This window comes from Castor canadensis, chromosome 2 (assembly GCF_047511655.1).
Source record: "Castor canadensis chromosome 2, mCasCan1.hap1v2, whole genome shotgun sequence".
Classification (NCBI taxonomy): Eukaryota; Metazoa; Chordata; class Mammalia; order Rodentia; family Castoridae; genus Castor; species Castor canadensis.
In genome coordinates, this window is record NC_133387.1 from 61,413,683 (window position 1) to 61,429,850 (window position 16,168).

Sequence of the window (16,168 nt, forward strand, 5' to 3'; positions counted from 1 at the left end):
ACTCAGCTGGATATCTTATGGTTTGTTATTTTTTGTAACTGCTTCCTGATATTCATTCTCTGAATCCAAAATTTCACTGCATCCTATCATCCATCAGTTTTTTTCTGTGCACTTCAATACATTAGATCCGAATTCTCTTGGTATATTATATGACAATTGTACAAAGACTTTTCTAAAAGGGAATATTGAATTCTCCTTAAAAGTGGTCACCTCCTACAGTTTTATCTGGTTTTCCTGTCTTTGGTCTCCTCATTTTCTAACCCTTTCTGTTGCAAAGGAACAGCGTAGAGGACTATGTGTTACCTACTCTCTACCTTCGGATGTTTGACTCCTTTTCCTATTGATTAGTTGAATTGGCAAGTGCTTTAAGGTCATATGCTTACAAAATGAGTCAAAGATTTTTTTCTCTCCTTATCCTTCTGCCACAATTCCCTAAAAATTTCATCTTCTCATAATTTTGAAGATTGAATGTATTTTTATTTAGGAAGCTCTTAGTAAGCACTAAATAAATGCTAGCCATTTGATAATACCAATCTCTAAGTGCAGGGTTTTGCCACATCTTACTGAAAGACATAAAACAATTACTATTTTGTACTATATCATCAATTAAACATTCTTCCATTTGATCTTTAAAACTTCTTAAAACTAACTCCATCTTTTCTAATTATCACTCTTGTTAATTCAGTATTATTGTCACATTCTCTATCTTATTCCCTTCTTCACTACATTTAGTTGACTATAGCTTTTTCCATGCTTTTAATTAGACCTTTGATATCTAACTGCAATCCTTTCAAAATTCTATATTTCTTCAAAATTCATCTTCAAATCTCACCATCCTGAAGCTTCATAAATACTCTGAGAGATTTCTCTTTCTAAATAGCATTTATTTTTCCAAATTATACACAATTCAATTCTAGAATCTCTGAAGTATCTGTTATTTTTTTCTATAAGATATACTTTTCCCTAGTTATATCTTAAACTTTTTGAGATGAAAATTTATTTTACCCCACCTTAATTGTTACAGAAAAATCACATTTTGATGCCTTGAAACTCTCTTCTCATGATTAACTATCATAAGCTTAGAATATAATACAGGCACTACTTTGTTACATAAAGAAGAAAAAATTAGATGCTTAATGCTCAGCTATTGATCATTAAAAATATATAAGAAAAATAGTCAATCTAAAAGGCTATGTCCTGAGAAATTGTAACTTTATTCAGATGACTTTTTCAAAGCATATTATAATCTCTGTGTTCATACAGACACTGAGTCTGTCCCTGTCTCTGCAGAAGATCCAGGTGGGAACCACAGACAATAGAGTACCAAGTATATTGGAGCAATAGCAATTCTGTCTCACACTAGTAGACAAGACTCACCGCACCATAACCTGTCGATCTTTATTGGTTTACATCAAAATTACTATCTAGAAAACTGGGAATTCCAGGAAAGTGGATATGGCTGAATTTAAAATACTATACCATATATATTTATAATACAATAATTAATTATTTAATTAATATTATACATATATTAATCAATATAATACACTATTTAATTATATAATACACAATATATTTTTAGGCCTAAACACAAGAGGTTGAAGATCTGCAGTATGTTACAAATAGTCATTTGTAGTGTTATTGAGAAAATATAGCATGCAAATATAGGAATTATTATGTAAGTGCTCTATGTGTATAGTAAGACAACAGATACAATTATATGCTGAGAGGTTTCTTATAACTTTAAAACCTTTAACATTTTTAACTAAAGAGAAAAAAAGTGGAAAGTGGCAATTTCTTGTCCTCATTAGTCACATTTGAAATCAGCTCTTCCTAGTAATTTGTCAATTAAGTCAATGCTTTAGTACAATGACCGGGTATTTGTTTACATTCCTAGGAAAATCAGCTTGCCAAGCACAGAAGAACTGTTGAGAGAGATAAAGGTCTTGGTAATAACAGCAATTTCAGTCTGAATTGACAGGTCTAACACGTTTGTCAGGTTCTCCACTGTGCACATGTACCCTCTGCCTAGCTCACTGGAATCATAACCAATCTGACTGCCAAAGCCAGTGCTCAGTTAAGTTTTACTTGGCTAGCATTAGGCTTTTTAAAAAAGTGTGCACACATGCCTTTGGCCAGGACAGAAACACTCAAGTTCACAGTGGTTCTTGTTCTTTATTTCACCTTGTCTTTGGCAGCTTAATTTCTTTTTTAACCCTTTTCTCCAAACTCATGAAGCCATTTGAATTTGCCACCCCACATTTAGGACTTCAGAGATCTGCTTTCATTCTGTCTTCCCGGAACTAAAATTCCTGGTGAGTGTGAGACTAGTTAGGATGAACTAGAGTGACAGTTGATTGCTGTGCAAATCCTGTCTAAAACTAAAGTCAATTTATGGATGTATACTCTTATGCGTCCTACACAATATATTCCTGAGGTATTTTCTGAGGTAATTTCTGAATCAAATACAAAACTTTGTACATAGGAAATGTTATGAGGTAATTAGAAAGAACAGTTTACCAAAAATTTCTGCTTAAATATTGAACACAATGTTTGAAATTATATATATATATAGATATATGTTATGTGTACACACACATATATATGTGATTCTATTTTTCTCAGTATTAACCAAAGTGCAACAATTTTCATACATTTTTTCCTTACAAAATATGTATATCATTTCTATTCAAAAGCATGGTGACAAACTCTCTGGACATAATTAAAGGCAATTATTTCTACTAACCCACGTATTTATACGTTGCTTTTTATATTTAAGAAAGCAATGTATTCAGGTTGTGTCTTCATTATGCTTGTAACATTTCACACATAGTCACCTCATCATGTAGAATTACTGTACTGATTCACAATGACCACATGGAACATACAAAATTACCACAAAGCATAATTCAGGCACTCAAAGTAAAAAAAGACAGAAGATAGAATGAGTCAGAGTGGCAAAAGGTATTTTTTTATATTACTTTTACCTTTTTAATTGTCTTTTCAATAAGCATATCTCCAACTGGCATTAGAATACCTCCAAACACAGCCAAGACTGCACCAATGACAGCCCCAGCGATGAGGCCACAGTTCCGATCGCAGCCCATTTCTCTTGTACAGGAGACAAATCAAGGTTAAGCACCTGTTTTTTCTTCTGTTTTTTTTTTTTCTCAAACTTCCAACTATGATTGAGGTGTTTTCTGGGTGAGCTGTTTCTATCATTAGAAAGAGATCATAAAACAGCAGCTTAAATATCAGTACAAAAAGATCAAAGTACAGAGAAAACACGCCACGGAAACACCTGATTTTTTGCCAGCTTTAAATAAACAAATGTTTTTCTTTTTGTTTTACTGAACTGGCTTTCTAGGTCTTTCTCTCTTCTCTTGCTCCTAAGAACCTATCAGAGGCAGAAATGAGACAGAGTGTTTCTGCAAGTTTTTTTTTTTCAGTTTTTTCCTATGGATGATTAACATATTGAAGTCTTATCTTAGGAGAACCATGATTACATACTCTTGTCCTCCTCAACCGTCCCTCCTCCCTGGATGCTTTAATGAATCCTCACTCCCTATCTGGCATCTCCACCCAAACACAACCACCAACACAAGGCCAAGAGTTCTCCGGCAAACTGAATGTGGCTGAGCTGATATCTTCTCTAAATGCTAAGCCAATAAGGTAACAAATGATGTTCTCACTATACCTTATTCACGAGCAAACAGCAAGTTATGGCTTTTATAAAAAATAAACTGATGAGTCTCAGAAAGAATCAGTACTTTGAATCACTTGTAAGCTACCTGTTGAAACAAGAAAGCATGGGTAAGTAGGGAAAATACATTGTCAAAAAGTTAATGCTAGGGTATGCTTTAATATAACTATAATTGTAGTAACTATTAAAAAGAAAATTCCATTTTTCATGAATATGTCTGAAATATTTCCCTTAGTGACAGTGTGGAAAGTACTAAATTATTTTGAAGAAGTGTATTTTTAATTTCATTGTTAACAATTACTTCAAAATAGACTATGGATATAAAGAATTTGAAGAAAAAAATTGTAGAGGACATCACGTTTTAATAATAGGGATTGCTTTTTTATCAGTCTCAAAGAATTTTTTATATCTAGATCCATGTATATCACCCTATACCAAGATTAACTCAAAATGGATCAAGGATCTTAATATCAGACCCCAAACTCTTAAGTTGATACAAGAAAGAGTAGGAAATACTCTGGAGTTAGTAGGTATAGGTAAGAACTTTCTCAATGAAACCCCAGCAGCACAGCAACTAAGAGATAGCATAGATAAATGGGACCTCATAAAACTAAAAAGCTTCTGTTCATCAAAAGAAATGGTCTCTAATCTGAAGAGAACACTCACAGAGTGGGAGAAAATATTTGCCAACTATACATCAGACAAAGGACTGATAACCAGAATATACAGGGAACTTAAAAAACGAAATTCTCCCAAAACTAATGAACCAATAAAGAAATGGGCACGTGAACTAAACAGAACTTTCTCAAAAGAAGAAATTCAAATGGCCAGAAAACACATGAAAAAATGCTCACCATGTCTAGCAATAAAGGAAATGCAAATTAAAACCACGCTAAGATTCCACCTCACCCCTGTTAGAATAGCCATCATCAGCAACACCACCAACAACAGGTGTTGGCGAGGATGCGGGGAAAAAGGAACCCTCTTACACTGTTGGTGGGAATGTAGACTAGTACATCCACTCTGGAAAAAAATTTGGAGGCTACTTAAAAAGCTGGACATCGATCTACCATTTGATCCAGCAATACCACTCTTGGGGATATACCCAAAAGACTGTTACTCCAGAGGCACCTGCACACCCATGTTTATTGCGGCACTATTCACAATAGCCAAGTTATGGAAACAGCCAAGATGCCCCACCACTGACAAATGGGTTAAGAAAATGTGGTATCTATACACAATGGAATTTTATGCAGCAATGAAGAAGAACGAAATGTTATCATTTGCTGGTAAATGGATGGAATTGGAGAACATCATTCTGAGTGAGGTTAGAAAAACCTAGCTAGCATTTGTTGCCCTTAACGCAGAGAAACTAAAGCAGATACCTTAAAGCAACTGAGGCCAATAGGAAAAGGGGAACAGGTACTAGAGAAAAGGTTAGATCAAAAAGAATTAACCTAGAAGGTAACACCCACGCACAGGAAATCAATGTGAGTCAATGCCCTGTATAGCTATCCTTATCTCAACCAGCAAAAACCCTTGTTCCTTCCTATTATTGCTTATACTCTCTCTACAACAAAATTAGAAATAAGGGCAAAATAGTTTCTGCTGGGTATTGAGGGGGGGAGAGGGAGGGGGCAGAGTGGGTGGTAAGGGAGGGGGTGGGGGCAGGGGGGAGAAATGAACCAAGCCTTGTATGCACATATGAATAATAAAAGAAAAATGAAAAAAAAAAGAATTTTTTATATATCTAACTGTAATATTATTCATATTTTCCTTTGCAAAGATTCATGCAAATTCTATTAAAACCGACTAGTTTGTGCTACTATGTATTTCACCTCACCAGTTCTATTTATGGTATCTCTATGTAGTATATTATCATCACATTAAGATTGGAAGGAAACAATTTAGGGAATGAATGGATCTTGTTATAATAAAATGAAAATGTAAAATGAAAAGTGTCAATTCTCATCAGTATTTGAAAACACATTCATTTGAAATATTCTTATTATAATGGCATGTTTTGTAATGGGGTTGACCTGTTACTAGTTTTGTAGCTCATAAATAAATATTCCTTACTTCAAAATGTTCATAGCCAATAAAAATATAAATGCTAGCAGAATGGAGACTGCAGACAAATGTGAAGCACACTGAGAAAACTGTTGTCCACACTCTAAGGGTAACAATAAAAATGATGTTTGTCACAATCTCAGGCTTTCCCTCCACAGCTTTTGGTAACACAACTATCACTCTTATGATTTTATTAGTATCTATCTACACTTTAAGTTTTTCAAAAACATTACTTGCATTAAGAAGATATTGTAATATCTTCCCCAAATAGAGGGGCATAAGTGGTATAATTCTGGGTAATTTTATTTATTTACTCTTTCTTATTCCTTGAAAGTTCCTTCTACCTATGCCCTTCTACCTAAGATAGTTCCACTGTAACTCATAGGAATTGACAAATTCATTAGCACCAAGACCACACAAGTTTTCTAGTGTTGCAAATGAAAGGAAAACATGTAAGCCAAAACAAGTGGTGCAATTTTACTGTGGAATTTTATGTTTCATTGGGCACATGGGGCTGGTTTCTATTAATTATTTGGGGATGGAGTATGAAGAAGATCTTTCCTTGCCCTTTGAATTCATGTCACACTCCACCACCTATGGCTTTTGCCAATTGTCATAAAACAATGGAGCCAGTTATTTAAGGCTGATAAAGACTGAATATTATCAAGTAGAGGTTTCTTTGCAAAGCATAATTATAAAACACCTTAAACTTTTCTTGAAACATAATCTTTGAAGCAACTATACCAATGGCTAAGTAGAAGATAAAATTCTGGGTTCTGTATGCTGTGAACCAATAATCAAACCTGCAAGTTACCTTCAAGTAGCAATCAAAACACAGGGATCCAATCTGTGCAATTGAGATTAGGAAACTGGAAATTAAACCAAAGTTTGACTCATTGCCAAAGACAATGGGCAAATCTCTTAATCTCTCTATATACCTTTCAGTTTTTTCTGTTAAAATGATATCTAAGATGAGATCAGAAATTTGGTTGTTGTTTTAGTTTTAGTTAAGGTCTTGCTATGTAGATCCTGGCCTTGAACTCAGGATCTCCCTGTCTCAGCCTTCTGAGTGTTGGGATTAGAGATGTGTGCCACTGTGGCTGACAAATCAGCAGTTTTTAATATAAGTAACTGAACTCAATTCTTGCATGGGAGGCTCACCAGGCCCAGTGATTATCATCACACCGCAGTAGTGATAACCCAGAGACTCTCATTCCTAACTATCTACTCCTGCCTGACACTCTTCTTTCTCATTTTAGGAGAAACTCTGTAGGACCTATGACTTTGTAAACCCATTAAAAAACAGTCAGAAATCCTGTGTCCAATTTCATTATACAATGAAACTCTAGGAAAGAACATACGTAACTCCAAGACTGACTCATTTCTTTTACAAAGTTATTATATGTTCTATATAGACTTCATTAAGAATTATTCACTCATTCAATATTAATAACACAACTCTGAAATATGGAAAATGAAATGATTTAAAAATTACCATTCTATTGCTGCTAAAATAGATAATGTATGCATGTATTTGCCCTGTTTAGATTCTCTGCCAAGACATAGCCATGGATCTATCAAAATTACTCCTCTTTATCAAAGTACCTCAAGTATTATGGTAGAGTTTTGTAAGGAGCAAAGAGTATCTATGGGAGAATCCAAGGGTCAGCACCCACTCTCAATTCCTGGGAACTAATCCTTGTGACCACTGTGGACTCAAAGTCCAGGTATGTTGAGCACTGGACAGAACTGGGTACTGTCTGGGCTGTGTGTGCTTTCACTCTAAAGCTGAAGTGAGATAGTGCACATATCCCACAGCTGTTGAGTCAAGTTCATTAGAAAACAGAAGTATCAAATAATGCAAATATTGAATCATATGCTACATAACTTTTTAATCTAACATTAGCTTAGATGATACATAAGCAAAGATACACATATTAATCTAACATTATTTCAACCATACACTGGCTTGAGAGAGAGGAGAGATTAAACGTGTCTACTTGATGAGATTTTAAGTTGATTGAGTCACTTTTATTATCTTGGTATAAGAGTCTTGGATTTTTTGCTCCTAAAAACAGGAAAGATACTTAAGTTTACGTGGGTTTATTTATTAACACCCCTGTGACTTGACGCCATGTGTCATGAAGTATTGCTGGTATAATCATACTTTATCCTTAGATTGAATACTACAAAAAATAATTCGTTTTATTTACTTGAAGCAAGAGGACAAAATATAATATGTAAGACATGCACTGAGTATATAAGAGTTCAGGTTACATAGCACATTCTGTGCAACAGCTTTTCCACCCATCTTTATCTACAGACAAAAAGTATAGTCTGTCTCTACTTTTCCATTAATTTTATCTATTAAAGCATACAAAATTTGGGCCTAGCACTCTCAGTTTCCTTAATACAGCTCCTTACATTTTAAAATAGGCAATTAATTTCATTTGCTAATTTTAGATTAAATGTTATTTTTTACTAATTATTTGCCCTTTGTAAGAAGAGGACAAGATATTGATATCTATAATAATTTACTTCTGCCTTAAAGCACTCAAATTTAGTAGATAAAGAATAATCAGATGCAATTAAACTTATGTAAAACAGGAAGAGAAAATAGAGGGGTGTGGTTTTGTGTGTGTGTGTGTGCATGCTTTTTTCTTTTATTTATATGTGCATACAATGTTTGGGTCATTTCTCCTCCCTTCCCCCCGCCCCTTTCCTTACCAACCCCCCAGAACGGCATGTTTTAAGATGTCACTAATCACACATCTCCTGACTCTTCTAGGTAAATCAGCTAACTCCTATCTAGTTTACAGATTACAAATGGATTCCTTTTGTAGAACTCATGAGTGGATTCTATTTCCTGTGGGCTGTCATTGAAAGGAGCAGGAAAAATAGACTTTTCTTTTTCTTGCTGTCAGATTTTCAGAGTGTTTTTATAATGAACTTTTAAGTAATAATGCCCTTCCACTATATTGGGAAACTGGTAGAGACAAGACTGAGGAGAGCCTGTGGCAGGCTGTAAGTAGCCTCTCCAGCAATAGGCCAAACATCAAAGCAAATCCCCAGAGATTCTCTAATTATCCCTATGTGTGGTTAAAGTTGTGTTCCCTGGGAAGCCCCACCCAGAAAAGGCATGGCCCAGAGGTAACATTTGTTAAAATGTGTACAATGAAATTTGGAAAAGTTTCAGTCATCCAGGGCACTTATTATACCAGAAATGAATGTCAGGACCTGCATGACAACTTTTTGCTGTTCACTGGGTATCTAAAATTCCCTGTTATATCTGTAAGCTTTCCTCACACTTTTTCTTAAGATAGAAAGCCAGACCACAGACCTGTTTTCCACTAGTCAAACAATGTCATTCTTTTGATACAAAGTCTCCCTTACCTAAAAGATAAAGTCCATAATGCCCAACTTGTGGAACTCCTGGTGGTGATTAATTCAGTTAAAGTTTGAATATGAGAACAATAGCTTTCAAAACTTGTGAAATTCCATTTCATACTCTTACCCTATCCCCTATCATGTATGTATACAAAGCCATGATTCCCTAGATATGAGTAAGATGCATATTGAAATGCAAGCTAGTAGAAATGGTACAAATCAATCATTTAAACCTAGTTATGTTTCTTTTTTGCCTAGTTATTTTCTTTTCAATATTTTAATTTTATTATTAGCATATAATAGTTGTACAAGGGGATACATTGTGATATTTACATACGTGCTTACAACGTATCTTAGTTTCACCCCTCCATCATTCTTGCTTTTCCTTTATCCCCTCCTTCTTAGAACAATTTCAACAAGTTTCATTATTCTGTTTTCATGTATAAATACAAAATATATCTGCCATATTCACCCTCATTCACCCTTTCCTTATCCTCCCTCCTCCTGGTGGTATACACCCCCTGAGAAGGTTTTATCTTCCTATACCTGATTTTTTAAAAGTTCATATTGATAGCCCAAATGGGTTTTGTCTTGGCATTTCAGACATGCATATATCACGATAAAGCAATATTTTTGAATAACACTAATTAATTAGCAAATGTGTGTTAACTTACGTCAGTGTTGTATCTTTAGCATTAGACTAGTAAATCTGTATATTTCATGAGGGTAGGGACTATGTGTACAGCTATTGCTGTCAAATTAATGTGAAACCCTTTCAAGATTTGGTTCCAAAAATGGTGGAGGGGGTGAACTCAACAATGATAAACTTGATACATTGTAAGAAAGCTTGTATATGCCACAATGCACTCCTATCCAGCACAACAAAAATAAATAAAAATTTTAAAAAAGATTTGTAAACCTAGTTGTTTCATCATGTGAAAACAGAAGATTTTAGGTCAGTTTTATAGACTTATGTTTAGAGGCAGAAGTCTATTCTTTCAAGTTAAATTTTAAGCAAAATCTCAATGGATAAAGACAGTTCAAAGAAAAGCTGTTAGCTACCCCTTTTAATCATATCTCACAGGACTCTGAGCCATCCCCACAGAACTCAAGGGTTTTACAGAAAAACTTAAAGACTGGTATTAGGCAACATTTTATCTTAATGAAATCATCACTATCCTTTGAGATAGATGTACATTTGCATCTCAATAGTATATATGCAAATAAAAGTAGAAGACTGTGCAAATATCTGTAGTATAAGACAATAACTTCACTAAATTATAGTTATCAAATATTGCAATGTAAAAATGTTTTGGCGATGATCTTAAGTCAGTCAAGTAAATACATTGGACTTCACATATTACACTTAAGATCCTTCAAGAAGGAAACAGTAAGGCTAGGCATAGTGGCTTATGCCTATAATCTTATCCACTGGTGAGGCGGAAATCAGGAGTATCTTGGTTCAAGGGCAGCTCAGGCAAAAAGTTTGAAAAAACACATCTTAACAAATCAAGCTGTGAGTGTTGGTGTCTATCTGTTATCCTGGCTACTGGGAAGCATAAATAGGCAGGTTGTGGTTCAGGATTTCCCAGGCATAAATGTGAGCCCCTATTTAAAAAATAACTAAAGCAAAAAAGAAAAGGCTATGGCCATGGCTCAAGTGGTAGAACAATTGCCTAGCAAGTGTCTGAGCTGAAACTACAGTACTGTCTCACACACACACATACAAGCTTTTTAGGGATTCCTATGGGTTTGAAATAATTCCTTTTAGTTGTATTGACTTAAATAGGATTATCTAGAGTCATTGATAATCACTGAACCCTAGGTAGGAATAATATTACCTTTTTCCCTCCTGTCCCAAATTCTACTATAAATGGAAAGAAACATACCACAAGGTTTATAGTGGCTAAGAGTTTGGGCCCAAAGATAGGAAATATGGACTCAATTCTGAGTCTTCATATACAACTTCTATGATTCAATTTTCTCTGAATTTATTACATACCAAATAAACTTATAATTGTTAAATAATCTAAATGAGATAATGTTTAAAAATTCCCATTATAGAAACTGTTATTTCTATTTTAAAATGTTATGAAACATTATTTTATGCAAGCATGATATAATATCAAACCATTCTTTCATGTTGTCCAAGTGATAATTTCTTAAAAAACTAATAAATGTATATATTTTACAAAAATAGGAATTATTATTTGCAAAATACAATAAAATTGAATGAAATATACACTACACACACACACACACAAACACGTATATACCCACATGAAAATAAAATATCACGCAAGTGGAAAGGTGGATACTACCCTTGAGCAATGCTACATGAAAGATTAGTAATATCTTGGGCCAGTGAACTAATGTCTTGTGATTAAATCCGAAATAGATACAGAGTTAGTTCCTTCAAGAAATACAAAGCAAAACACATGCACAAAATTCAGGTGAATCTGAGTGAACACAGCCAAAATTTTCATTGAAAACATAGGCAGTAACTATGAGCTCTAAGGCAAATTCCAAAAATTTCAGTACACTATGTACAAGTACTTCTCCCATGGTAATTTTTAATATTTCTTGCAGGCTAACCTGTTATCTGATGGTTCTGTATTTGGTTTATTATTCTAATTTTTGTAAATTAAAAGATCTCTCCATTTTTTTTCATAAACTCCAAAGAACCACTGCATTTTGCACATAACAAAAATTTTTGGATATTTTATTTTGGTTTCCCTATACAGCAGTATTTAAAGTAAATATTTTCTTTCAATGCCAGAGACTTCACTAATTTGAAACCACAGAAGGACCAAAAGGTCCTAAAAATCTTCACCAACCATCTTTTGATACCTTATTTGACACCTTCAGAAACTGTTTCAAATTTACTGTAGAGAATTCATTCCATTTACAGTTATTTATAAAGATAATGTAATTAATTGAGTATTTTTACTTCATTTCACCAGAATGAGTTGTCCCTTACTTAAATTAGTATCACCAATAAAGAGAATAATTCACTAATATTTGTAATAATCTTCCTGAATTTCCAAAGATATTAATTTTGGTTTATTTTTATTTTGTACTAAATTTTACATTTATTTACATGAATTAAATTTTAGATCACTGCTTAAAATAAATATATTTTACCATTCCTGGTAGCAAGTATAATATCTTTAAATACGTATCCAAAATATGCATTTTATCATACAAAAAAATCATGTTCACCATAACTTGTGCAATTCAGATTGAAAATTAAACAAGCTAATGACTCTGTAAAGCAAGAAGTAGTTAACAATTGCATACTAGAGAGAATGTTGACATAGTTTCAAGTCATCTATAAAAATTAATCTCATGTTTTGATCATTTATAACGTTCTTCATCATAATTAAATATTATGTATGACTAGCCTCAGTGCAAAAGGAACGCTTCACTATAATCTAAATTGCATTGAAAATCATTTTCAATATCAATAAATAAATATTTACAGGTAAACATGAGATTAAGCATCAAAAAATAAATATCATTGGCCATCAAACACAAATTTAATACTATTTAAGTATAAAATGTAGCAAGACTGGGAACAACACAAACCTACTTTAAAATAAAACCTAAACATTTTTAAAAAGCAGTTACTACGCTTCACTGTCCTTGTTATGTAACTTCTAAGGAGTATATAGAGAAGTGTTATCTCCCATCATGTGGGAAATGGAAAATCTTGATTTATTTTTTATTTAAAGAAAAATCATATGACTTACCTTTAAAAAGTTAAGGAGAAATTTTCAATTAAACATTCCAAACACTTGAACAGACAATTCTTAATAGGATCAAATGAAATGCTGCAGAAAAATCCTATCCTGAAATCTTCATTACATATGTGTGTGAGAGTTTAAATATGCTTAAAAAAATACAACGTCAGATCCCAGTGTGTGTGTGGTTTGTTGCCAGAGGAACTGAAAAAAAAGAAGAGAGAAAGAAACCCACACACACAACACTTCTAGTATGGCTCATAAGGGTCTATTTTTGTTGAAGACCCATTACCTATATCTGAGATACTCAGCAAAACTTTTTTTTTTTTTTTTTTTGGCCATTTTCCCATCCAAGTAAGGCAGAGGCCAGAGAAACAAAAGGAACTGACTTATTGAACCATCCCTAATATATGCTGTTTTAGAACACAATCATTATTCCAGATGTTGAACTGAAACTGGGATAGAAAGGACAAATCATGCATAATCATACATTGTCATGAATGAGCTTGCAAAACTCATTTCATGAAGTTTAAAGGGTACTTTTCTGTACTGTACAGCGTAAACGTGAAGTACTTTGAGACTTAATTTTGTAAACAACTGAAAACTCTCTCATTCACCTAAAATGAAAAACAGATTTGCAAAAAGGAAATAGCCTATTGTTTTAGCTGGAAGTTCTTAACTGCTTATCGTTTTCTGCTAGTTTTACAGAAATTTTCTAAGCCCAGAAAAAGCCTTCTACACAAAAAAATCACGTAAATGTTTTCAGTCAAAATATGACAAATAATGTTTAAATTGAATTACTATTGAGGATGATCATTTAGTGTAAGCAGTATATATACAACAGACACTTGAGAAAAATAATTATGATGTCTAATCAAAACAGAAGGTCTTCTATTTTGAAGAAAAAAGGACCTTCAATGTTAAGACCCCATTCTTCAAAAGAAATTACACAGGCAAAAATCTTCAAAAGGTTAAACTGTCATCTCTCTGATAGGCTAGCTGGATAAATGTCTCCAAGTTACTCCTGAAATAAAGCAACCTAAGAGTAATGGAAAGACATATATTTAGCTCATTAGATCATAGTTAAACTGGTCCTTGTCACTGGATTGCTTGTGCTGTCTCTCCTAAGCATTTAGACATTCAATGAATCCTCTAATTTATATGCAGACAGAACTGGAAAGAAGCCCCAAACACCCTTTTTGCCTCACACATTGCTGTTTTTTCCAGGGTGATTTTATAGACACATTTATTTAAAAATTAATAATAAGTCATAGAAATACTTTAGGTACATTATGATTTTATTTTTCAAATTTCAGAGCACTTAAGATAAAGTAGAAACAGACTTATACAATCTCAATATGATTTGTCCTTTTTACTTTAAAAGAATTACTAACAGATTTCAGGAAACTTAAGGCAATTTCTTTAAGACTGTCACTTTTACCTTGGTTGTGTGATATTAACAAGTAGTATAAAGGATATACATATTTTAATTAAGAATATCTATGTTTAGATATGCATTGTATGCTTAAAGACCCTTAGATACAAATACATTCTTCTCAAACTTAATTTTCGTGCATACACACACACCACTATTACAACTTAGAAACAGGTCACCTCTTCAAGAGCAGATAAAATTTATTTTAAAGAGTTTATTTTAAACACACTAACATGACAGTCAGTCATGTCAATTACAATGAAAGCATGAGCAGTGTTAGAAAAATAGATTTCAGAAAAATAGATTTCTAAATGGACACTGAACTTACTTGGATCATTATTTAATCAGCAGCCTAGTGCCGTCCAAATCTTCAGACTGTCTCTAGAGAGGAAAATGTCACACATTCTCTCGAGCAAGCCAAAGAATCAAATTCACATTCCCAGAGGCAACTGTTAAGTGTTCAATCCCATAGACAACAGTTCCTGAGTAGCTTAGCATTCAGAACTCATAAAGCACACAGCTGAATCGAATACACAACCAAGGAGTCTGAGGAGAATGTACACTTGGAACAATATGACAACTAAATGCTGTTCCCATTTTAGAGCAAATAATGTTGGGTTTTCATTTTTAAAGATCATACATTCACCATATTTTACAGAAACGTGTCTTATGTAAGGGTGCACTTTGCATTATGCAAATCCATTGTACCTCTTTATAAACTTATTAGAAGGACAGAAAACTTTTATACACTTCAGTTGGGTTAGGCACAATTCTTTGGAAAGTCTTTTTTTAAATGAGAGAACACATAGAGTTAGAAGTCAGATATAAATTTAAATCCTGATGCTTACAGGTACAAGTAATATTGAGTGAGGATAAGGAGCTATATAACCACTCACTCTTTGTTTCTTTTTCTTTTTTTTTTTTAGCTTATCGAGATGTAATTAACACAAATTCAGAATGAGTAATGTTTTAATGTATGTATGGATTGTGAAATGATTACCCCAATCAAGCTGACATATTCACTGTTCTTATTTTCTTAATCAAAAAATGAATACAACTAAATAAGAGAGTGGGAGTAAGAGCTAAATGAAGTGAATGGTGTGCAGCATTTGACAAGAGCCTGTTGCCTACTGGCCACTAGATCAATGCCCTCCTTCCCATCACTCCCTTTCTGAACACCTCTTTCTCCCTTTTTTCTTCTCTGCATTGTTTTCCGGAGATCCAGACAGACTCTACAAGTGACTTATGATTTTTGTTTTGCCTCTGCACCTGCTAGGATGTTGGGTCTGTGAGGAAGCAGACACTTCTGTTTAGCTCACTTCTGAATCCCCACAGCACAAAACAAGATTATAGCTGGTAATCAGTTGAATGAATAAATATGCACAGTGGTTATTGTAATAATACTTTAAAAGGAAAATGAATGGAAAGAAGATGTTGTCATGCTGTGTTATTTATGCCATGAATATGCAATAGTTGATTTGGAGTAAGACATCTACTAAGAATGTGAATCGGCCCCTATTTGAATTTGGTATTCATTACTGCCCAAGTGTGACTTGTTGCTAACTACTTCACCTTCACCTCACTTTGCCACAGTGGCAATAACTACTTCACAAAATTGTTGTAAAGATTAAGAATGATGTGAAGTACTTAGCCCAGAGTCTAACATAATTTTTGCTTAGTGAATAATTGCTACAGTTATCATTAATAAGCAAAATTTCCTTTTAGAAAAATTATAAAATAAGGCAAGTAAAAATGATTAAAAATCATAAAGGTATACAATGAGAAATCACCTTTAACCTTGATTCTATTTGTCGAAGTCATCAATGTTAC

General features: G+C 33.5%; 1 protein-coding gene across 6 annotated transcripts in view; it reads right to left on the reverse strand.

Annotated features, from left to right (window-relative positions):
• Cd36 (CD36 molecule (CD36 blood group)) overlaps positions 1-16,168 on the reverse strand; it is a 76,539-nt gene that overhangs the window by 22,395 nt on the left and 37,976 nt on the right. For 3 of the 6 annotated variants that reach the window (XM_074064884.1, XM_074064882.1, XM_074064881.1), the window contains 2 exons: positions 3,698-3,787; positions 2,988-3,215 (listed from right to left, as the gene is read on the reverse strand). In XM_074064884.1, coding sequence (XP_073920985.1) covers positions 2,988-3,107 — 120 coding nt within the window. In that variant the 5' untranslated portion in view covers positions 3,108-3,215; positions 3,698-3,787. Of the gene's footprint in view, positions 1-2,987; positions 3,216-3,697; positions 3,792-12,912; positions 13,108-14,666; positions 14,684-16,168 lie in introns of those variants that run through there. The other 3 variants (XM_020178635.2, XM_074064883.1, XM_020178636.2) reach the window with 2 other exon arrangements.